This window comes from Elgaria multicarinata, chromosome 4 (assembly GCF_023053635.1).
Source record: "Elgaria multicarinata webbii isolate HBS135686 ecotype San Diego chromosome 4, rElgMul1.1.pri, whole genome shotgun sequence".
NCBI classification, from domain to species: Eukaryota; Metazoa; Chordata; class Lepidosauria; order Squamata; family Anguidae; genus Elgaria; species Elgaria multicarinata.
The window spans coordinates 65,014,175-65,039,894 of NC_086174.1; the positions used below are offsets into that span (position 1 = coordinate 65,014,175).

The following is a 25,720-nucleotide window of genomic DNA, read 5'->3' on the forward strand; positions in this document are numbered from 1 at the left end:
TTCGAGTCCTAGGCACCAAAGCTGATTGCCAAATCATCGATACCAAGTCCGATCGTCAGATTATGTTTACCCCTCTCAAATGTACAGGGGATTCCATGGTGACTATGAGTACCGTTGGTACCGTTCAAGGTCTTCTCTATCGGACTGGGATGGGGGATCTCAATGTTCACATAGACGTCAATATTGCGATGAATATAGATCCAGGCAGGATCTCGACCAGTACTATTATCGAACACAATATCTGGGAGGTCTAACCCCAGGGATAGACCAATCAGCTTCTCATTACCCCCGCCTAGTGACAGGGAGCGCCCGCCAGCATCATTATTGTTTCCCCCAGACCGACCCACTTCTCCGAAAGTGATGCCTATTCAGCCCCCTATGAGGGAAAGTACAAGGCAGCTCCAGTCGGGCACCTCTCGCGCTCCAGAACAGACCATTGAGCGCAATCAAGATCAGTTTTGTTCTTCTCCACTACATCAATCCCCACAAAGGGACTCTGATAGAGAGGATTGTTGCTCGGATTCAGCATCGCCTTCTTCCCCAGTGCCCTCCATCCCATCCCCTGATGAAATAGTGGGGTCAAAAGAGAGCGCATCTCCCTCAGAGGATATGGGTAATTTCTCGGACCAGATCCAGAGGATGGCCCAATCCCTTGGTCTTGAGATGCAACAGCCAACAGAGTCAGTGAAAGATCCAGTCTTCGATGCAGTTTACACAGATTCATCTACACCTGTAGCCATTCCTTTTCTGCCCAAGCTCCTGGAGACGGTTCAGCAGACATGGAAAGCTCCTGCCTCCATGGTACCTACCTCCAAACGTTTGGAATCAATGTATAAAGTTCAAGACAAAGATGTTGCCTTCTTGTTTTCCCATTCCCCTCCGAATTCTATTATAGTAGAATCATCACAAGGTCGATCACAAAAGGTCCATTCAGCGCCTACAGATAGGGAAGGAAGGAGATTGGATTTGATGGGCAGAAGACAATATTCTGCAGCGGCACTAGGGCTTAAGGTGGCAAACTATCAAGCGACTATGTTGAGATACCAACTTTTTCTATGGGGAAAAATTGGCTCTCTCTGTGACTATTTAACAGATGACAGAAGAGAGCTTACAAGAGTTTTCCAAGCAGAAGCAGTAAAATTATCCCGTCAACAAATTAATACTTCAAGGCACCAAGTGGACTGTGATGCTAAACTTATGGTTGGTGCAATTGCCCTATGTAGGCATGCGTGGCTGCGCTCTGCGGGCCTCACCCAAGAAGCCCGATCACGCATAGAGGATCTCTCCTTTGATGGCTTGGGTCTATTTAATGCAGGAACCGATGACGCTATGGAGTCAAAAGGCGAGACTCACAGCGCGTAAGATGGGAATTGGCAATCAATATCCATCTTCACAACAACAACAAAAATTTCGATACCGACAACGTCGTTGGAACCCTCAGCCTTATTACTCAGCTCGTCAGTCATCAGACAGGTCTCAACGACAGCAAAACACCTTGCCACAAAAGAGACAATTTTCCTCTTTTCGCCAGAGAAATTTCAAAGCAAACAAGGAAAACAATAAAAAGGGGCGTCTTTGACTACATCAACGCCATCACTGTTCAAAAACCCTTGAACTTCGACAACCGGTTGCAAACCTTTTTTCCAATTTGGAACTCCGTAACATCGGACAAATGGGTTCTTTCAATCATTCAGCATGGTTACAAGATAGAATTCGAAGACCTCCCTCTATTTTCGGGACTTGTAATGACCCCTCCTTCAGAGGTCATTGTCCAGGAAACCATCTCCCTGTTGAGCAAAAGAGTGATCATCAAGATCCCTTCGCACCAAGCCCGAGGGTTTTTTCCCTCTCGTTATTTTACTGTCCCGAAATCGGACGGAAGTCTTCGGCCTATCTTAGACCTAAAAAATCTGAACAGATTTATTTCTCCAAGAAAATTTTGCATGACAACCCTGCAAGGAATCCTTCCACTTCTCCGAAGGGGCGATTGGTTTGCGTCTGTGGATCTAAAAGACGCCTATTTTCACATTTCAATACACAGCTCTTACCAAAAGTACCTCCGCTTTGCAGTCAGTCCTGAATTCTTCCAATTCACTGTCCTGCCGTTCGGCCTTTCAACTGCCTCCAGAGTCTTCACCAAGTGTGTAGCAGTCGTGTGTGCCAATCTACGTCTACAAGGGATCCAAACCCATCCATACCTGGATGACTGGTTGATAGTGGCTCCCACGGAACGTCAACTGTACAAAGACATAGAGACGGTGCTCTACTTGACAAGAAGTCTGGGCTTGTATATCAACAAGGAGAAATCTTGTTTGATCCCCTCACAATTAATAAAATTTATAGGCGCATCCCTGGACGCCACACTAGCAAGGGCGTTCTTCCCAAGCGACAGGGCAGACACAATTTCTTCCCTAGCGCGCAAGATAACGCAAAAAAGAACAGTGAAGGCGATATGTGTACAGAGACTTCTTGGTCTAATGGCAGCCACTATTACGGTAGTGGAGTGGGCAAGGCTCAGAATGTGCCCCCTGCAAAGCTGGTTCTTAAAGACTTTCGACCTTCTCAAAAATGCTCATCGAATGTGGGTGCATCTTCCGGATTTGATCATACATTCCCTCACATGGTGGATAGACACCCGCAATTTGCTGAGAGGACTTCCGTTTTTTCCTCCGGCCCCATCCATAAATGTGACAACCGACGCTTCACTAACAGGATGGGGAGGGGGGCATTGCAAAAATTTCTCAACTCAGGCCCTCTGGAATGGCATGGAGAGGAACCAACACATCAACTGTCTGGAACTGGATGCTGTGCACCGTTCTCTCCTTGCATTCAATCACATCCTTCAGAACCGGATTGTTCAAGTTTCAACAGACAACACCATAGTTGTCTCATATATAAACAGGCAAGGAGGAACCCACTCAGAACTGTTGTTGAACATGACGATAGACCTATTTGAGTGGTGCATAACAAATGGGATTTCTCTTATCGCAACCCACATTGCTGGGGTCCAAAACGTCACAGCAGATCACCTGAGTCGGTCTTCGTTAACTTACTTATTTTAAGCATTTTTATGCCGCCATTCAGCCAAAATAGGCTCTCACAGTGGTTTACAAAAGTATTTCTTAACAGTCCCTGCCCACAGGTTAAGCCCACACGAATGGCAACTGAACAGAACATTCCTTCATCAGGTGTTCCTCAGATGGGGCACCCCAAATGTGGATCTTTTTTCATTGGAGGCCAACGCAGTCTGCACTGCATTTTGCAGTTGAGCGGGGGTAGGGGCAAACTCGATGGGAGATGCTTTCACCCTAGAATGGAAAACAGACTTTTATCACGTTTCCCCCCACTTCCCACTCATTACGAGAGTCATCGCGAAAATTATTCAGGAACGCACGGATTGCATTCTGATAACTCCATGGTGGCCTCGGCAACCATGGTTCGCGACCATATTCCTCATAGCGACTCAACACATCAAACTTCCATGCATTCTGGACCTACTGTCACAGAACGATGGGCAGTCAATCCATCCCGAGATTCGCACCCTGAGTCTTACGGCATGGAGGATTCTTTAATGTTTGATACATCTGCTCTTCCTCAAAGTATTAAGGAGGTTATCCTTGCAGCTAAAAGGCCATCAACTTGTAAATCTTATGAGAGTAAATGGTCTAAATTTGTTGAGTTCGCAAGAGACAGGAATGATGAGCCCACCAGTTGCCCCATTCAAACAGTTTTGCTGTTCCTAAGGGCTTTACTTGACAAAGGCCTTACATTTTATTTATTTATTTATTTATTTATTACATTTCTATACCGCCCAATAGCCGGAGCTCTCTGGGCGGTTCACAAAAATTAAAACCATTCAAAGTATAAAACAACAGTATAAAACCATAATATAAAATACAATATAAAAGCTCAAGCAGATAAAAACAGCAGCAATGCAAAATTACAAATTTAAAACCATGTTATTTAAAATTTATAGATTGTTAAAATGTTGGGAGAATAAAAAGGTCTTCACCTGGCGTCTAAAAGCATATAATGTAGGTGCCAAGCGAACCTCCTTAGGGAGCTCATTCCACAGCCGGGGTGCCACAGCAGAGAAGGCCCTCCTCCTGGTAGCCACCTGCCTCACTTCCTTTGGCAGGGGCTCACGGAGAAGGACCCCTGAAGATGACCTTAGGGTCCGGGCAGGTACATATGGGAGGAGGCGTTCCTTCAGATAACCTGGCCCCAAGCCGTTTAGGGCTTTAAATGTTAATACCAGCACTTTGAATCGGGCCTGGACCTGGACTGGCAGCCAATGAAGCTGGAAAAGGACTGGCGTAATGTGGTCTCGTTGGCCAGTCCCTGTTAGTAAGCGTGCTGCCCTGTTTTGTACCAGTTGAAGTTTCCGGACCGTTTTCAAAGGCATCCCCACGTATAACGCATTGCAGTAATCCAAACGAGAGGTTATCAGAGGATGGATAACTGTAGCTAAGCTATCTCTGTCCAGATAAGGGCGCAGCTGGTATATCAGCCTGAGCTGATAAAAGGTGCTCTTTGCCACTGAGTTCACCTGTGCCTCAAGTGACAGTTCTGGATCCAAGAGCACCCCCAAACTACGGACCCGATCCTTTAGGGAGAGTGCAACCCCGTCCAGGACAGGGCAAACATCACCTCGCCGGACAGAAGAACCACCCGCTAACAGTACCTCCGTCTTGTCTGGATTGAGTCTCAGTTTGTTAGCCCTCATCCAGTCCATTACCGTGCCCAGGCACTGGTTCAGAACAGCCACTGCCTCACCTTGGTTTGATGAAAAGGAAATGTAGAGCTGGGTATCATCTGCATATTGATGACACCTCAGTCCACATCTCCGGATAACCTCCCCCAGCGGCTTCATGTATATGTTAAACAGCATGGGGGATAAGATAGAGCCCTGTGGAACCCCATGGCTTAGGTGCCACGGCACAGAGCAATAATCCCCCAGCACCACCTTCTGGAATCGGCCATCCAAGTAGGAGCGGAACCACTGCAACACAGTACCTCCAACTCCCAGCTCAGACAACCTATCCAGAAGGATACCATGGTTGATGGTATCGAAGGCCGCTGAGAGGTCTAGGAAAACCAACAGGGTCGCACTCCCCATGTCTCTCTCCCGACAGAGGTCATCCCAGTTATTTTCTTCAATAAAGGTCTACCTAGCAGCAATCTCAGAAAAACATCGTCCTTTGGACGCATGTACTGTGCTCTCCCACCCCTTGACCAAGCTATTTCTTAGAGGGATAAAGAATATTGCTCCTCCAATACGGAGCTTAGTGCCAAATTGGAGTTTATCAGTGGTGCTTTGACAACTAAGCCTTTCGAACCCCTAGCTACAATAGACTTGAGTTTCCTGACTATGAAAGTGGTTTTTCTGGTGGCCGTTACGTCAGCCAGAAGGGCAAGCGAGCTCACTGCGCTAAGGCTTGACCCTCCATATATGTCTTTTCATATGGATAAGGTTGTCCTCCGACCAGACCCTGCTTTTTTGCCAAAGGTGGTATCGTCATTCCATGTTAATGAGGAAATAATCCTTCCAGCATTTTTTCCATCTCCAACAACTCCGTTGGAAACCACAATGCATTCACTGGACGTACGTCGGGCACTTGCTTTTTACAAAGAAAGGACTCAAACTTTCAGACAGACTCAGATATTGTTTCTTTCCTATGGCAAGCCAAGGAAAGGCTACCCAGTTTCCCCCCAGCGCCTCATGGTCTGGATAGTGAAAACAATTAAGCTGGCTTACGAGCTACAAGGCTTACAGCCACCTGGACATGTGCACGCTCACTCTACTAGAGCAATGGCATCGTCAGTGGCATTTGAAAAAGGCGTTCCCCTCCATGAAGTGTGCCGAGCTGCGACTTGGTCACAGCCATCGACTTTTGTGCGTCATTATAGACTGGACATCAGAGTCCAAAAGGATTACGCCTTTGGCAGAGCAGTCCTTTCATCTATACTGGCATGAGACACCTCCCCACCTCCGGTAAGTGGCAGCTTGTTAATCACCCATATGTGTGATGCACAGAGACCACGAAGAAGAAGGACAGGTTGCTTACCTGTAACTGTAGTTCTTTGAGTGGTCATCTGTGCAGACACACAACCCTCCCTCCTTCCCCTCTGGTGTCTTGTTAGTTTGTTTGCTTCATGCTCCTTTAGAGCTACTCTGTCTTCCCTTGGTATTAAGATCACAGTGTCGGTCTTTCAGAACTGAGGGAAGGGCGGGAATCCTTGATTGACGGGCGTTGCAGTGGGGGATGGGTTCCCGCCCAAAACTCTTTAGCTATTATAGAAAAGTTCCGAATGAGGGCTTAGCGTGGGCGCAGACCCATATGTGTGACTGCACAGATGACCCCTTGAAGAACTACAGTTACAGGTAAGCAACCTGTCCTTCTCAGTGGCATGATAATGTTTTTTATTATCTTGTCAGAGAGGTGATATTCATTAGCATTGTTTTACAGTTGTTTTAAAATCAGGACCATGGCTGAAATCCAAAGTTGTGGGAACAGAAGTTAGAACAAATCTTCCTCTAGCTCTTATCCTTTCTGCTGTCTCAAGGGGCCTCTCCAGGGATTGGGGTAACCTATGAAACATTGTGGGCTGTGTCTTATGGGGCTGCAGTGGGGGGAATCACCAAAATTAGGAAATTGTATGAGCAGTGCAGCAATCCTCTACTCAGTTTTGAGTCTTTTCCAACTCTTATGCAGCCCTGTACAGCCCACAGTCTTCAGTAGGACTCTGCAACCTGTGGAGAGGCTTTTTGGTGGTATACAGGGGGCTGCAACGGGGAGGAAAGGAAGAGAATGGTTCATTGTGCAAGCTTGCCTTAACTCATACAACACTGATTTTACTCAACGAGAATATAAAACGAGCCATTCAGTCCAGTATTCTGCTTTCAACACTATTTATTTATTAAAACATTTGTAACCTGCCCTATATCACAAGGATCTCAGGGCGGCGTACAGATAAAATCATACAAACACTAGCTACCCAGATTCATCTGGGAGACTCACAATCAGGACATGAGGGCAGCAGCGTGTTTCTGTTTACACCGCCTGTAATGAAGTGTACATTGCCTCTGGATTGGGAGATTCCATTTAGCTATCATGACGAACAACTATTGATACCCCTATCCCAATTAATTTATTTTTAAAAGCCTTCTAAGCTAGTTACCATCACAGCTTGTGGCACTAAAGATAGTGGCTGTGTTTGGATGTCAGTTTAAGCCATGATGAGTCAATAAGCTACACACAGTAGCTTATTTTGAAAATAAACTACTGTTATCCACCATACAATCAGAGAAATAAGCTACTGTGCATCCCCTGTCCTGCTGCAGTCCTCCTGCCCCAACGAGGTGCAGTTTCACGCATCAACATCATAACAGCCTGTTTTAACCTTCCAAGGGGAGAAGTTAATTAAGCTCTTCCCACATCACCCTAACAAGTTGGTAATGGCTCTAAAGCACCAAATGCAGGATTAGGACCAAATGTCACACACACCCTCAAAACCCTGCAGAATTACACACAAACGAGCACCCACCCCGGGGGTACACCAAAAAAGGGGGTGGTGCAGATAAAACCTTGGAGGTTTGCAGGAACAGGACCAAACTTCATACACAGCCTCCCCTAGTCAAAAGGCACACGATTCACCATCAAAACCCTGTGTGGCTACACACCAAGGAGTGAAAACCCTGGGTGCACCAAAAAGGGAGTGGCTTAGTTTCAAATGCAAAACTTCAGGCATTTTATAATGCAGGCATGCTGCTATGAGTAGCAGTAGTGATTTAACACTCTTCTCAGAGTGCTGAACAGGGATGGGGTGGTGGAGGAAGGTGATTTTCACCCATTCCCTTTCCCTCTACAGCTCCCACTGCTACCTCATCACTGTTCTGGTGGTCTCCCAACTCTCTGGTTCAAATTTACAGGGGACATGGGATACTGTTGAAGATTGCATCCTCCCTGATTCAGGCTGCAGAAACGTTCCGCTGTATCAAAAGTCTTCAATGGATGGAAGGAGCCTATTGTTGCAGGACTGGGCAACCATTTCTCTCTTATTATTTATTTATTTATTACATTTATATACCGCCCCATAGCTGAAGCTCTCTGCATTCCCTTGCAGGTAATCTGTCAAGGGCCGTATGTTGGTGGTGGGCAGCTGAGAAGCAATACAGGGATGATCAGAGCACATTGACCCAGTCCATCATAGGTAGAGCTTACTCTTTGTCCTGTGTGGGAGGCCCAAGCCACTGGATGCCCCAACAGTAGCAGCACATGGGGCTTGGTTGTTACACCATGGTTTCCATCATAGTTTTAAACGCCAGATAAGCTTAGTCAGTCCTCAAAGCAACCTGCACATAGTTGTTGTTCCTGTCGTTGTCATCATCATCATCATCATCATCATCATCATCATCATCACTGTACTGCCTTGATGTGGATCTTATCTATTGACTAAAAGACAATTGTCATATAATCCTTTTCCTGTTTATTAGGTTTCATTTTACCTGCTTCCAAACTTTCCATTTCCATTTTGAAAGGAAAATTAAAAAGTACAGTAAAAGTGTATAAGAGAAAGCTTTCATTAAGATATAAGATTAGAAAGAAGCTTGATACTCCTTCCCAAGAAAACATTTGATCTGGTAGATGATAATATCTAACCTTCAAAACAACATTTTTTTCTGTGATTACTATGATTATATGTAATCTGTGGCCTAAATTATAAAGTACAGACTTAGTGTGTTAACTCAGCGTGGGTTTGGGGCAGCAGACTTCAGCTATTCCTTGCTTCAACTTAATATTTGCAGCAGATTAGCAAAGGTTTTGTACACCCAACTGTCTAATGATAGCAACATCTATAAAGCTTCCCCTGAAATTAGGTTGCTGAAAAGGACCCTTAGGGGGAAACCAGGAATGGATTTCTGTGTGGAAGGACTTGGGAGCTTCTGGTATTAATCACAAATTCTTGGGCTAAGTGTGTGCTCAGAGGCACCCTTTTCCTTAATTTTTAGCATATGTCCATCTGCTTGATCCACTATTTTACATCTTGCTTTGGTGAGTGCACCTAAGGACTCTAGTAAAAAGATAAGTAGATCGCGCAAGGCTGAAGTATGCACACCCATTTACTAAATGACACTGGCAGTTAAATAAGGCAATAAGGCTTTCTGACAGCTCTGATTATTAGTGGTTGACAGATGCGTTTTTTGGCAAAGCAGTAGTGTTAGGTTTCACATATTTTGGGTGCTTTGCTGCAGTACATTATTTTATACATAAATGGGTTATGACAAAAAAAACTGACTTGGAAAGGATATTAGAAAATTACTGTGTCAGTGATTTTGAATTCTGATGTTTTGAACAAAGAAGGGATTCATTTAATGAGATTAGCATCTAATCCAAATTAAGCAGTGCACATACATGCCTTGAATGCCTTCTAAAGTTAACATGAAAAGGGAATTTCTTATCTGTGTACTCTTATTTTGATAAGAGTCAGGGAAGTATTCTGCTGTGATTCACCCTTCTTATATACACTACAAAGACAGAGCCATTCTGGCAGCATTTCCCATCTTCCACAAGGTTGTGCAAAATTAGAATTGCTTAAAATAACAGTAACCACTTAATGGGATAACAAGATAGGAAAGAAATAGCCACCCCTGGAAATATTAATATCCGTCTGTATACAAGTGCTTGTGAAGGCATAATGGTGGGAAAGAATTTCCTCTTTTGCTTGGTAAAAGAGGAATTCATTGGGAAGAACTCTCCTATTCCTAGGTTATGCCAGGACAGAACTCTGCTCCCTGAGACGAACCAGTCAGATTTTTTTAAAAAAAAAACATATTGACATCTTTTTTTTACTAGTTATGTGCCAAAATCTGTCTTCCAATTTCTTGAAAGTGAAAGAGAATTCCATTTTTCTGCTGCATTCTGAGGGCGTTTTAGAATTATGTTTAAATATTTTGGTATTTTTATGTTGCCATTATGAGGTGGCCAAGGGTACTGTGTGAGTGTTTTCTTTCTATTATACAGTTGTCTATCACTCTTCAGGGTTCCTGGCTGCCTGCATTTTCTGATCTGAAAAAGATCTATGGGAGAGAGGATTTGTCTCATGATGTCTTCCTGCACGTTTTAGTTGAGTATGGGGAGCTGGGGAGATTGCCGGCTGCCAGAGAAATGATTGTAAATAAAATTTATTTATTTATTTATTACATTTATATACTGCCCCATAGTCGAAGCTTCCTGGGTGGTTTACAACAGTTAAAAACAGTGAATATTAATATATATATAAACCCATCAAAAGCATAAAACCAACAATATCCTTTTAAAGCAACTATCAGACAATATTTATTTGATGGGGCACTCATACACACACTTCAAACACTTCATGTGTAAGGTCAACACAAAAATCAAGATGCCATCACAAAATCCCTGAATTTCTTTCACGAAATTTTATTTGAAATAATGTTCTCCTTTGAACATTTTTTTGAAAAGCATTTTTTTTCTTTCAAATTGAATGAGAATGGTTGGGGGGGGGGGGAAATGGGCGCACAGCTTAGGCTACAGCCATCAAGGTAAAAATTGTCTGGTATGTTACAGAGTGTAAGGGGACAATTAGATGCAAGGTTGTCTTTTGGGGCAGCAGCCCACTCATTTAATCCAATGCTTACAGATTCTGTTTGAACGACATTTAAATATATTTGTAGCTTGTAATAGCAATGAAAATATGCTTGAAAGTGTGATGGCAATGTTTGGTAAAATTTCCCAAGCCAGGGAATTAATGAATAAGTTTCTATTTTTTTAAGTGTTGTTTCACACAGCCCTATTAAGCTTCTGCTAATACAGACCAATTAGTACATATTTGTTTTTACTGTTAGGCTTCAGAGATGCTGTCAATAGCTTACTCCCATAGATTGAAGGGATAACTAATAAATTCAAAGAGCTCATTTTATTTGTGAACCCACAGAGGCTTTCACATACCTGCCTGGTTATTTCACATTTTTCCTTGACCACATCAGCTCCTTTCCTGTGTCAGAGAATGTTTGTGACTCCATCCATGGTTTTCAGAGCATCTTTTCGTACAAATCTGGGAGATACTTTCAGGATAGCAGGACATCTTGTGATGACACTGTTCTGTGTAAAATATTTGCCAATTATCCCTTTTAAAACTGGTTATTATTTGATAAACCCTGTTGGAAGACTAAAAATTGAAAGATGTGCTTTTCGTAAATTTTTCTTGATATTCAGCTGTTTGCACTGTTCACAACACGAAGTTAAAAAATCATGCTATAATAAACTGAATTTCTGTAAAATAGTAGTATGTTTCTTATTCATATTATTTCTCTCGGTTATGTTTTGGGCCAGTGTGTTGTGTAGTATAGTGGCTAAGACTGTGAACGGTGAAGTCCCTAATTCAAATGTCACCACAGTTTATTAGCTCGGTTAGGCAAGATGCTATCTCTTAATTCCCACCCCCACCCCCCAGGATACTAAGACTTACAGAGCTGTGTGGATTACTTATGCGTATGAAGTATTTTGAGTACTTTAGAATATTATATAAATGCTATGATGCTGATGCTGATGATTGCTAAACAACTGTTTGTCCGCTATGCTTTCTCAATGAGAACCAGTAGTTAAGGAGTTATTGTAGTTAGTTCTGTCCCCAGCAGAACTAATTAACACTATTGTATTCAGTGTGTTTTCTGTTTGTGAAAACATATAACTTACTCCCTCTAGGCAGTTTGCTGCACTTGTTTCCGATACACCCTTGAAAAATATTTGCATCATATTACTCTCAAAAATAGAAAGTGGATTTTTGCAATGAAAGGAAAATCTTTCATATTAATGCTCACAAAGTTATGAGAGAACTCAGAACTGCAGTTTTGAAATGCAAGTTGTTATTTTTCTACCTTAATGTTTTGAAGATAGGACTTAATTTAAGAACACTGGCTGTGATCCTGCAATATTATGCATAAACAACCCCATGGTCATCAATGGGATTTAAGCAAGGGTAAGAGAGGCACTATCATGAGTGATGAAATTCTGTCTGATAGACATATACATTTTCTTTTTTAAATTCTGTTAAGTCATTTAGAATACTGTTATTGCTTCTGGTTTATTTGTGTATTTGATGACATTAATACTCCCATAACACTGCTGTTATTTGCTGCTGTTATGCTTATTGTTTTTTAAATGACAGTCTTTATTTTCGTGCTGTACAAGATATAGACATATAGATAGATATCCTGGCAATTTCGCTCTTCAGTGTGGACAGAAACTTTCCTTAGTACAAATTTGCTAGATGATTTACAGAATAAAAGAAACATGAGAGCCAAAGTAATGTGTCAATTTGAACAATTTGCCATACTTATTTGTAAAGTATGTGTTCCATGGAATGTCGATGGGGTTCAATTTTTTGGCATATGAATTGCAGTTTTAGAAGGGGAGCCAAACTCCTGTTGAAAGATAAACCGCTCCTCATGAAAAATCACTTTTGTGCTGAAGAATACACAGTACAATCTCTCCTGGTTTTTGTTTTAATCAAGGGGGTGGGGGTGGGGGTGGGATTAAGCTCTTGCCTCCTTTGAAGCAGCCATTTAAAGTAGGCTATCCACAGTATGATTGAAGTATCCCACACTCTTACTTCACAAGCTGATGTTCCTTTCCCAGTTGGCCTCTCTAAATTGTGCAATATCTACCTTCCTTTCAAATTCCTGTCCTTTCTGCTCACTCCTTCTTTCCGTCCCGTAGTTTAGACCACAGCCCAGAAGAATGGTTGCCACTGAGAATCATAAAGAACACTATGATCCCTTTTCTTTTTCTTTTTCTGCCTTTTCTTCATCCCTAACTATTTGTGAGATAGTATGTAGGGAAGTAGAGAATAATAATTGAAGATTCAATTCTTTGTAATGTAAGAATGTAAGAATGAGCAGGGCTGAATCTTGATATGCAGAAGAGGTGGACCAATTTTGGGAATCCTGTCAGTATTGTGTTCAATTCTTGTCTGATGTTCCAAAATGAATGAAGACCTGTTTTTTACCCTGTTCATTACGCTGCCTGTATACGTCACCTATAGAGGCATATTGTTGACCTGTTTCTGAGTTTGGACTGCTAAGATCAAAATTCAAGATCAACAATGACTTGAGCTGAAATTTGGCTGTCCCTGCCTGAGTATCTAATTCTATGCATTCCATTTGCAGGCATCACATGTATCGCCTGTCATAATTCTATCCTACTGAGTGATTCCATTGGGACATAACATTTTTTCTTTGCATATTGTTTTTGTTCTTCGTTAAAGCTTTACAAGTTCCCAGAATCTTAGCCAATTATTAAATGTTTTGGAGTCCTTTCTGCGGTTCCTTCCTTTCAGTGCAATAATTCAAAGTTCTGTGGTAATGTACAAATTGTAACTACTTTTTCTTTTCTATTTTTACTTGCCTCTGTTCATTCAATGCAACATCCCTTGTATGTTTTACTTTCCTGGATTTCACTGCAAATTACATTTTAAAGAGCTGGAACACTTCTATGTTGGTTTTCTTAATGGGAAGAATGGTATGCCCTCCTGGTCATATGACTGATCGTGCTGCCCAGTGAAGCCCCCATTCACCCACTCTGACTTGTGCACCACATAATGCTCTCTGAAATGGCAAGCTCTTCTTTCCTGCTACCCTAGTTGCCACTCAGCAGCAGCAATTGTGTGCTACTTTCAACTGAGTTACATGTGTTATTATTTCTTCAATCTGTATTGGCAGGTAATAGTACACGGGGGTGTGAGGTGGATGGGAATGAATATCTGGCATATTATATTTAGTTTTCTCTGCTTTTTCACCACTTCTGATGCCATATGTGGATCTAAAAGCTCTTCAAACACGGCTGTGTTCAGACAGCACAATAATCAATGCTGGCGTAATAATCAGCTTGGCAGTTGTTTATCTAGGGGGTACTCCCACACAATATGATAATAATCAAACGCAATGTGCATTAGGATCAACGTTGAGTTGACTATTAGTCTAGGCTGAGTTAACTCACTGGTCCTTTCTACACCTAAGGGTTATCCCAGGAAAATGGAGGGATTGTCCTTGCCTGCTCCCGGGATCCCCTGTGTGGCATTTGGATGCACAGGAACGATCCAGGGACGATCCTAGGGAAAAAAGGCAGGTGTAGAAACAGCCACTGTTCCCCTGCCCGCTCTCCCCGGTCAGTCCTCCCACTAGTATCCCATCAGTCATTGCTGCCGAAAATCTAAACTGGTGGCTGCCCCAAAATAGTGTTGCACCAGCATTCACTGTGCAATATCATGTGTACATGTATGTTTCGTTATTGTTTCTTTAAGCAGAGGTCAGGCATGCTATGCTGCGATGCTCCAGGCATGCCCGGCATCTTGCTTCCCCAGAGGAGTCTGTCCTCACTTGGCTCCAGAAGCTCTGTGGGCAATGAATGAAGATGGTGGGCAGGGCACACCTTGCCCTTGTTTAATATAAAACAAAACAATTCACATAACTTTTGGCAGCCTGCGCAGCCCTTTGGGGTCCTTTGGGATGCAGGGTCCTGGACCAGCACCCTGGTGTCCAGTCCTGGTTCAGAACCAGTTTGCTCATCTTTAGCGTCTTGTGCATTTACTTCATAGTAATCCTTGAGCAGACTTTCATTAACTTCTTAGTTTTAGACTTCATACCTCCATTATATCTTTCTACTTACCATTTTTTGAATTAATTATTGCAAAGCGTTTAGGCCTGATAATTCTGTGTTCCTGACACAACAGAGCCTATTCCCGATTGGCTTTTTTGATCACTACCATAACATTTTTAATTAAAATAACAATAAGGTAAACATTGATGTTTTCTTTTGCAGGTTTGACAGATGAAAAAGTGAAGGCCTATCTTTCTCTTCACCCCCAGGTACTGGATGAATTTGTATCAGAAAGTGTAAGTGCTGAAACAGTGGAAAAATGGCTGAGAAGGAAACACAACACAGAGGAAGGTAAGATCTTAATAACTTTTAGAAGCTTTTGATAGACCTCTGTTAATGATTGGTCTGGTTTTGGAATGATATTTCTCTGTACTATCATTTCTGCTCATAATGACCTGGCTCACATGACATGACAGCCCATCATGGCTTAATTTACCCATGGAGGCTGTTGTGTTGTGCTATGGATTGTTTTAGGGTTATTGAGGGTTGTGTAACCCTAAAAAAAAAACATGCCGCCTGGGTTCGTGTGACACGACAAGCCACTACAAGCTGGGCACCTGTAGGCCCCACGCAAAAATGGTGCCTGTGGGTGCCTGGCACAATTCAAGAGCCCCTGTGTGTAAAATTAGCCCATGGTAGGCTGTTGCGATGTGCGATCAGGCCCATGGACTAGATATGCCAAAGGGCTAGTGTGACAAGCCATGTAATTTACTGTAAAAAATCAACTTATAAACTTCCCCCCTGCCAATTTTTTTTTTTTTTTTGCTGCTTGTGGTAACTGTTGTAAACATACATGTAATTTACACAGATAACCCTTCAGATTACACATTGCTTCATTACTGCTTGCCCATTTCTGACATCAAAATCATTGTTATTGTATTTTCCTGCAGCACATGCAATATCATTTAAACGCAACAGTATTAACTGATTTCAACTTTTATTTTGTAACTTAAAACATAAATCTGTTGTACTTTTTTATTCTTAAGAACTCCGGTAATTATTAATGAACACAAACATAATAAAAAGCTGGTTTTCTTCTTAAAAAGCTGATCTCACTGCTTTGATGGACGCTAGAGAAGATCTCTGGAACTCCATTGCAGCATTATATGTGGAGTAATGGCAGCACCTATCTTCCATTACTTGCACTGAGGCCCAGCAGTACAGGTAAGAACAAAATGGAAAGGAAGGGCAGTTCTGTTTCTCCTGTCCCAAGCAAGCAACTCCCTTTTTCCCTTGGCAGAGTGGATATGTGAAAAGAGCCCAGTGGTACTACTGAGGCCTAGCCTTTGCGGTAAGAACAAAATGGGAAATGGTGGCAGCTCCCATGCTCCTTCCTCTCCTAAGCAGCTGCCTGTTTTCCCCACTCTGTGAGACAGCAATTGCACCAAGAGCTATGCTGAGAACATATCTACACTTAAATAAATTAAAATCACTGGCTGTTCTCCATGCAAAAGGTTTTTCTGCCATATGAAGGGCTTCCCCTCTTTCTCTTCAGGTTTTCTTTGTCATCTCTCGTGTTCTAGGCGAAGACCAGGCTGTTTAAATAACTTCTCTAGCCTAGTCTTCTCAGTTTTTAAAATCAGTGTTTTAACTTTTAGGTTTTTGTCAGTTGTCAAAACTGACAAAAACTCCTCCATCATTTATTTATGTCATTTTTAAAATGTTATTGCAGTCATTGAATTATACAAAGGTAGTTTTGATGCATTTCCAAGAATTGTGTTTCTGTCCCTAATACCAGTGGATCATGTTAGTGTTCTGACAACTGATAGACTTCAAGGCAAGCTGTCTCAGAGACACCCAATGGTCAATTAATGGGACCTCTTAGAATGGCAACATACAACCCATTAAGTCTGAGGAAGCTCAATCACTGCATGAGGAATTCATGATTGCATATTTTTCACCCTTGATTGAGAGTTGTGGTGCTAGGATTCAGATCTCTGTAGCGTTTGTTGATCTTTCCAAAGCAGTCTCCACAAATGTTTCCAAAATAGAAAGTTTCCGATTATCTCTTCTGAGTCCCGACGATGTTTATAAAAGTTGATATCATCCCTAAGTCTTGTCCAGAAATATTCATACCTGTCTTGCCTGCCTTGGACACCACTACTTCATTTTTGATGTGTCAGAGTGTTCTCTACCTCTGATAAAGAGATGAGAAATGCTGGATTCATGATAAATTTATTGATAACTACATCTGAGAATAGGATACTGAGCAAGATTTTCCATATGGAGCTTATATTGCTAGGTCAAACACTAGGTATTATGGTTTGCTACTAAGGGCGTGTCTATACCATGCCTATATCCTTGGGTAGTCCTTGGATCATCCCTGTGTATCCTCATGATGCACAGGGGATCCTGGGGTCAACTCAGGACTAGCAAGGATTTACCCCGGGATATCAGGAACCACGGAAAACCCGACTTTTCCACGGTTTCAGGACCATCCTGCAGAGCACGGCCGTGTGGCTGCTGCTCCCAGGTTGTCCTGTCCTCCCTGTGGGGATCGTAAAATGGGCATGGAGCTGCATGGTGGCAGTCCATGCCCGTGGGGGGTGAGGAGCAGGGTTGGATTTTGATTTGTTTTTTCCTTACCTTTTGCGGTGGAGCGCGAGTACGCTCCTCTTGTTGTTGTTTTAAAAAATGGTGGCTGAAACATCCTTCTGGGATGTCGAGCGGCTGTCTTGACAGCCAGGGAGAATCACGGAAGCTGGTAATTCTTTGATCTTCCCCCTACACCCTTGTGGTGTAGACATATCCTAAGAGTAATTGGGTCTGAGCTTCATATGGACTGTTTTCAGAGGCACTTTCTGCCTTGCATTGGTCTAGTTTATCAATCCCCATGCAATTCCCCCACTGATGGCCATCACAGTTCATATCTTGAGAAGTTTGCTACTTCCACAGCTTATAAGACTTGCTTTTCAATTTAGTGTGTTGGGCAGCAATCTGAAGATTTATCCATTGATTCACTAGGCACCATTGCATCCATACATTTGCTTCCTCTGATGCCACCTTGGTCAACGTGTCTTCCCAAAGATTGTAGTACATGAAAAATGCAATCCTACCCTGGGGTTGAATCTCTTTTCTACATTTGGAAAGTAAAGACTGCTCTATCCAAGACCACCAGAGGAAAATGTGAACTTACAATACATTTCTATTCTCAGGGATTCTAGAGTGGGGCAGCCTTCCCACCCATTTTTTTTAAAAAAAAAGTGAGAGAAGAGAGAGAAAGCATCTTGCAGCCAGTAGCAGAACCATGAGGCCACAGTGATCTCTAGATAGTTCTTTTTGGATGGCTGCATTTACTAGCATCCAAGTCCAGTGGGATCTCCTAATGTTTTCTATCCTTCAATGTGCACTTCTTAATGCACTTATAATTCTGATTTTTTTTCTTATGGTTTTTTATATATAGTTTTACTTGTTAAGTGTAAGACACTTTCTTCTAAGCTCTGGTCTTAGCCTGGCAGCTGAGGGGAAGCCCCTTCCTCCACCTGGTGTCATTATTTCTTGAAACCCTTTTTGTGAATTAAGAGGAGATACTTCCCATGAGTATAAAGACTGGCCCACTTGGGACTCCCTGAGAACTGAAACTTACCGTAAGTTCAATTTTTTCCTTTCTATTCACATTGCTGTTAGATGTAATGGGAATACTTATTTGTTTATACTTGTCCATTAAAAATACTGGGCTGGAATTCCATATTCTTTCCATAGAGAATTCATTAAAGAGGAGTAGATGGAATAGCTCCACAATGTCTTTTGAATAGCAGTGCTAGGAGCTGTCTGTATGGAAGCACCCTTTGGAAAGAAAATACCAGGATATCACGAAATGTTCTGTACCTTAGTGTTTTATTCATTGCAGTCAAGTGTGAGCTCTGTACTTGTAACTTGCTTGCCAAGATTGCCTGGGTTCATGTTATTGACATATTTTTTCTTAAAAGTTGATGCAAGAGCTTTCATACAAACAGTAAAAAACAAACAAGCAACAAAAACAAGCAAACCCACTCTTAGACTTTTAAAAGTGATTCCTCTGCCTGCATCAAACATACCCATTTCCTCTATGATGATTTCTCTAGGTGGACCTCTGCATGCTTCTACTATCATAAACCAAGCCCCTGTAATGAAGCACCCATAGAAGAGTCATGACTGAGAATGCTGAGCTAGCCACGCTGATAATATAAAGAGCAAACTGTGCAGAGCAGCATGTAGAACCAAAGCAGGCACAACACTAAAAAGTAGGATGCAGTTGTATTTTCCCACAGAAAATCTTGGTGGTTCATCTGTAACTTCTTAGCTCCCAAATATTTTAAATACAATTGCTCTTTCATATTATAGTACATATATGAAGTGGGTGCTGTATAACAACCAAGGGGCTGGGCCAAAACTACTTTATCAATGTGGCTGGAAGTTTCCCACTTGTTTGGGAGAAGTGATGGGGGAGGCTACTGAGAAATGAGTAAAGGGAAATGCATTGCAGGGTTGCATACTTTCCCCCTAAAGACATAGCTTCTGTCCTTGCTTTTGTTTACATAGGTAAAATGAAGCTGTCAAAAGGTTTTAGCTTTTTATTTGTGTGGTTAGTTATGTAGGTACCTTGTCCACTTGATATTTTGCTTTTTTGATACTCGTGATATTCAACCCTGGCGCTTTATTATGCAATACCAGATTCTTGGAGTTTAACAAGTAAATGCCAAGCTAATGGGCAAACATTACTTTATCATGGTAGACTAATTAGCCATTTCCCCAAACCCTTTAAAAAGCTTGTGTTGTTTGTGCACCATTTCTCCATGTTTGTTGCAAGCTTAGTGCAAAAGGGGTGTGTGGATGAATGGGGCTGAACTTTTCCTACACTCCCCATAGCCTTTTCCCTCAAGCGCTTTTTCGCCTGCTAGACTGGTATCTGAGTTTGGCTGAGGAGACAAGGGCCTTTGTTGACACACTTCAGAGTGCTAAATGATGGGCAGAGAGAGGACTTCGTATTCTCTGCAGATGTTGAGAACTGTACCTATCTGCTCCTTTTTCTCTACAAATCTACAGATTCCCCACCGTCTGGTTTATGCATGATCAGGGCAGACCCCAGGTTTAAACAAACCATCTGTCACTATTACTGCACATTATTAGAAGGTAGAATATGAATCCAGGCCAGATTGGTTCAGATGTCCTGAAATGAGAAAGGAATGTATGTTCTTGTCATTCTTTCCTTTGCTCATGTTTGTCCAGAGGACACTTGTACATTTTCTTAGTGTAATATTTTCTATCCCTAGAGAATAATAAATAACATATGTCTCTAGTACAAATGTACGTATGTTGTAGTTACAGTAGGGTTCCATTGGAGAGAATGAAATAGTTCCCTTGACGTAAATCAGATCACTGCTCTCTCCCTTGTGGTAACCTATCATTTCTACGGCTAATGATCGCCTTACACGTAGTGACGTTAGCAGATGATTCCCAAGGGGTATTTTCTTTTGTTTCCCCTTGTCAGCTGGTTTGAAAAGAGAGAACTGTTCTGTCTTGACTTCTTTGCAGATGTTAAGGATTGCACTACAAAGTTCAGCAAAAGTCTGTTTATTTTCAATGTACTTAGGGACATAGAAACAAGAAACTGAGCCAGTAAGACAATATATTTTATATTCTATGGAAGATTAACACTAGAAGCAGATAAATTCACAGGGATTTACTTTTGTTGATTTTCTTGTGTTGCAGGATTGCTGATTTTGTTTGTTTTTTGTATAAAAGAAACCTCAACAATTGCGGGTAAAAACAAAAAGGACACAACAGTCAGAACAGCGTATTAGTTGACAAAGGGCAAATGCAAAAGAAAAGGAACACTTTTATATTCAATTTTAAATCTTTCCATTTTTTTTTGCACGATAGCAAAAACAAACCCAGACACTGTTACAGTTTGTTCTTATGTTAGCAGGCTAAATCTGTAGAGTTCAGCTGACCTGTGAAACACCAGTTCTTAGTAATTTGAAACTTCCATCAGTATTATCCCAGCCCACCAAGCACTACCTCATTCAAATATTCATAATCCTGTGTGTCTGTGTAGAGCTACACACACACACACACACACACACACACACACACACACACACACACACACACGGTAGTAGGCAGAGGTCTGGACTGTTGCTAGATAAGGTACAAGGAAGTTTCTCAACATCCCACCCAAAGTTTTGTATGTGTCTTAATTAAGGCAGAATATAGATCCAATTTACCACCCCACCCCCACCCCCCATATAAGTAGATGTGAACTCTTTCATTCTCGGTGCTGAATAATGGCCCAAGAAACCAATGAGGCAAGTTATTTTTGGATTCTTACTCAGGCTGCTGTGGAAACCAACCTGAAAATTATGCTAATAATTTATACTCTGCAAATTAATAGTGAGTTATGCCTTTTGTTCTGCACATTTTGAGAATTTATTCACTTTTTCTAAAAAGCCAATTTGAAGAGAATGTTAAAATCGTGTTTAAAACTTTTCATTTTAATTAACCTTTCATATCATACTGTTCAAGGGATGGTTGCCCACCATATTGGAGCTCTTCCCGTGTTCCTCACCTTTCCTTCTCCTCTACCTGCTGACACCCCACCACCAATGAACTTTGTGGATTTTGTTTTGTCTGATGAAGAAAAATCTAGAAAGTGAGCACAGCATTTCTCTTAATGCAAATTTCAGTTAGCAATCTTTTAACATACTAACTTAGGTTACAGATAGTTTGTATTATCTTACAAACAAGGTTTTAGAACATGTTGGAGGGAATATGGGATCAAGAACACATTCTACAACACATTCTACTTTTTTTTTTTGTATATGTAGATCAGTTTCCCATATGCTCCTCAGAGCCAGGGAGAAGCCACCACCCCTCTCAAGCAATAGGTCATAAATTGCTGAGGTCACGCCTTTATCTTGATCTACATATACAGATTGAAGATACAAAATGGAAACAAATTTGGATAAATCCCCCCCTTCGAACAATATTGTCCCACATACAGGAGTCAGCCCTCAAGGTTTTATTAAGATGGTATATAACTCCAATTCAACTCTCACATGCAACGACTTCAATTTCCCCGTTGTGTTGGAGAGGATGCGATGAAAAGGGCTTTTACTTGCATATGTGGTGGGAGTGTAAGGTCCTGAAGCAGTTCTGGGAAACTATCTTCAATATAATTTCTAAGGCCACTGATCAGATAATCTTGCCAGAACCAAGCCTGTCCCTGCTGTCCCTGCTCAATGCTCTAAACCCCTCCCTTACTCATAAAGAATTGGTATTTATCCTCCTTACGGCAGCTCGTTTAGAAATCGCCGAACATTGGAAGGATCCGAAGGGCCCTACACTCACTGGATGGAAAGGGAAAGTGTGGGATATAGCCTGCTCTGAAAAATTAACCTACCACCGCAGAGTCTCGTCGGGCCAACTTAGCTATGACCCATTCAATGAAATATGGTCTCCTTTTCTCGATTACATCAATGGTACAGATGTGGCATCCAACTCTGGTTTAACAAATCTTCCTCTGACCACAGTAAATTGAAGGAAACAAGCTCGGTTCGGCATCTACAGAAATCGTGTTTGTGTATTTATTAGAAACGCTGTCTGACTTGTATGTTTTTATATATATTTTTAACTTTTTTAAACCGCTTTGTTAAATAGAGTTTAATAAATTATTTTTTAAAAAAACACATTCTACAATATATAGTAGTTTTGCTCGAAGGCATCACATGTTAAGGAGCAACAATTAAGTACAATTGGTTTGATTTTGGAGTCTTAGGTTCCTAAGGAAACTGTTTTATCTTTATTTAAAGAAGGCTATGCACAGGGATGGTTTTATATCTTAGTGGTGACCAATATAATAAATGTCAGGTACTACAAAATAGAGCTTTAATTCTCAAGTTCGGTGAAAAGGTGTTGTCTGGAACATTTTGGAGACTGAGATGAGGCGCATTCGCATGACACGGAAACTCATTGTGGGTGAAGCACCGTGGGTTGTTTTGTCAACAACCCACAGTGTGTGTTTTATGTGCCAAACAGACGATTGGTCGCACCACCCACAGTGCATGGCTCTTCCCCCTCAGTCTTCCAGTTGGCTCTGCCCAGCATCACAGAGGACTTGGTGGGAGAACTCAGCTTCTCTGCTGCTGAGCCACCATCCCTGCTCTAATCATGATCCTTGAAGAAAGTAGTTCCATAAATGATGTATGGGGCAGAGGTATGGTGATATATGAATGCCTCTGTTTTTAAGGTGAACCAGTTTTTTTTGTTTTTTTTTTGAGGTCCTTCTTAACGGGTACACCGACATCATTTTTAAGTCCAGGAGTGGGACTGAAAATTCCTGACTTGCTTTATATTAGTTGTGTTTAGACAACATGATAGTCAACAGTGGGGTAATAATCAACTTGACAGTTGTTTATCTAGGGGATACTCCCCACACAACATGATAATAATCAACAGTGATGTGGATTAGGATCACCACTGAGTTGCCTATTAGTCCATGCTGAGTTGACTCACTTATCCCTTGCCCTCTCTCTCCCCTCAGTCCTCCTGCTAGTATCCCATCAGCCATTGCTGCTGAAAATCTATCCATCTGGTTGGACTAGAGCTTCAGCCACCGCTTTGAGCGCTCTTGCCTTGCGACTCTGTGGCTGACAAAATAAGCAATGGTGGCCGAGGAACACAACTTTGATAACTAATGGTGGTTCAAATAACCAACTCTGCACAGTGTTGGTTATTTACATTGGTTATTTAGGCCAAATAACAACTGTTGGTTAACACCCCCCATACAACACAGTAACCCATGGTGGGTTAAATAATCAACCCTCAATTATTTAAACCACCATTGGTTATTGTGTTCTCTGAACCCAGATTGACTCAAGTTGTTTATATTACTGATTCCCGCCTTCCCAAAAATGTTTTCAAGAACAACTTCAGACCTTACCCCAAAATTCTTTGGTAAATTTGACTGGACCTTTATTGCATGCTTGTGTGATTAACACTGAGTCTTTATCTTCCTTTGCTTCTGATAGAGTCAAGCAGATGTTAAATTAAAAATAATATTTTTTATTTCAAGTGGTTGGATCTGGTTACAATCTCACAGATGTCTTATTCCTGTTGGTACCCATTATATAAGATGCCATTTATAAGTCTTTCCATGTCCCTCTTAAGAAAATCATTAACAGCACTACACTTCCAATGTATGCCTTCTCCTTTTTTGGTGTGTGTGTGTGTGTGTGTCTGGAGTCATTGAGGATGCTTCCCACTGTTTAGTAAGATATGACCATCCTAGGCATGCATTTCTTAATATTATTCTCTGGAGCCAGTGTGGTGGAGTGGCTAGAGTGTCAGACTGGGAGTGGGGAGATCTGGGTTCTAGTCCCTACTCGGCCATGGAAACCCACTGGGTGACTTTGGGCCAGTCACAAACTCTCAGCCCAACCCACCTCACAGGGTTGTTGTTGTGAGGATAACATGAAGAGATGGAGGATTATGTACACCACCTTGGGTTCCTTGGAGGAAAAAAGGCGGGATATGAATGCAATGATAAATAAAATAGACTTGTTATAGGTCAGATATGTGCTCTTCTCAGTGGCATTGTTATTTTTACTACTATTTTTACTAGATAGCAAAATTTTACTACTACTATTTTTACTAGATAGCAAAATTTGTCTCAGAAAATATGTGCCAAATCCCAGAAGGCTTAGGGGAATGTTTCTGTTGGATATGTGTGTATATATATGTGTACTGTTATTTTCTTTTTATGTACATTATGGTGGCCTATGGCTCCAAGCAAGAAAGTTACTACTTCTATACCCATTTCGTTAAATCACCATTCCTTCTCACTATAGCCAGTGTAAACATTTTACTAGGGATCCACAGTGCATTTAGGAAGAAGAGTGCAACCTGTAACTTTGCAATTCAGATACGTGATTAGACTCTCTAAAGTGCTTTTAGCAGGGTTGAGATGTATTAGTATGGTCAATCTGCATTTTTTCAAGGGACATGTGCACTGTGTCTTTTCTTACTGGTACAAACTACAAGATGCTAGTGTGAACTAGATTTGTTTATTATTATTATTGTTATTATTATTTACATTTATATACTGCCCCATAGCTGAAGCTATCTGGGCGGTTTACAGAATGGATTTTCATTCTTAAAATTTACCAAAAAATATATTATAAAGATGTGTAATAAAGATGTGTAATGAAAAGTATGGTGGCCCCCTTCCTAAGGAATTCCCTGTCTTTGGAGGTCAGGCAGGCAGCAATGTTGTATTGCTTCTGGTGCCCCCTGAAAAATATTTTTATTTCAGGAAACCCTTCCTTGAGTGACCGGCCATGGTCTTATTAGAACTCTTGTTTCTTTTAAAAATAGTAATTTTAATGTTGTTGTTGTTGTTGTTGTTTAGCCTATCTGCTCTTCACTGCTCTGAAATCTTGGATGTGGAGAGGTATACAAATATTGTAAATAATTAAATAAAAATGCAACTGAAGCTATTATGGTGAAATAGACATTTTTGTTAAATTGTTGATGAAAGCAGTTAAAGGATTGTGCAATGTTTCAAACATTTTTAAAAAGAAGGATCTTGTTCTAAGTTCATACTAGAATTTTCCAAGAGTATCTAATTCTTTTCTTCCTTTTCTTGCAGATGCTTCAACTCCTAAGCATGTCACAAGGGTAAGTACTGTACAGTTGTGCCTCTGTTCTTCAGAAGGTAAAACTGTTAATTTGAAATGACTCTTCTGATGAGTTGCCCTTCATTCACTGAATGAGCTCTAGAAAAATTGCTAGTAACTTTCAGAGTAACTCTAAAGTAACATTTTATTTATTTATTTATTTATTTATTTATTGCATTTCTATACTGCCCAATAGCAGAAGCTCTCTGGGCGGTTTACAAAATTAAGACAATTCAAGTATAAAACAACAGTATAAAACCATAATATAAAATACAATATAAAAGCTCAAGACAAGCTTAGGACATTAGAAAATGAATTAAGGGTGTGGTATACTTCAGCCAGGGATATGACACCCTGACCAGGGTTGAGTGAACCATATCCAGC

At 41.4% G+C, this 25,720-nt stretch overlaps 1 protein-coding gene across 2 annotated transcripts in view; it reads left to right on the forward strand.

Annotated features, from left to right (window-relative positions):
- The window catches only part of PDE10A (phosphodiesterase 10A), a 238,710-nt gene that overhangs the window by 157,752 nt on the left and 55,238 nt on the right, over nt 1-25,720 (forward strand). For both annotated transcript variants that reach the window (XM_063124458.1, XM_063124459.1), the window contains exons 3-4: nt 14,844-14,972; nt 25,309-25,337. In XM_063124458.1, coding sequence (XP_062980528.1) covers nt 14,844-14,972; nt 25,309-25,337 — 158 coding nt within the window. The remainder of the gene's footprint in view (nt 1-14,843; nt 14,973-25,308; nt 25,338-25,720) is intronic.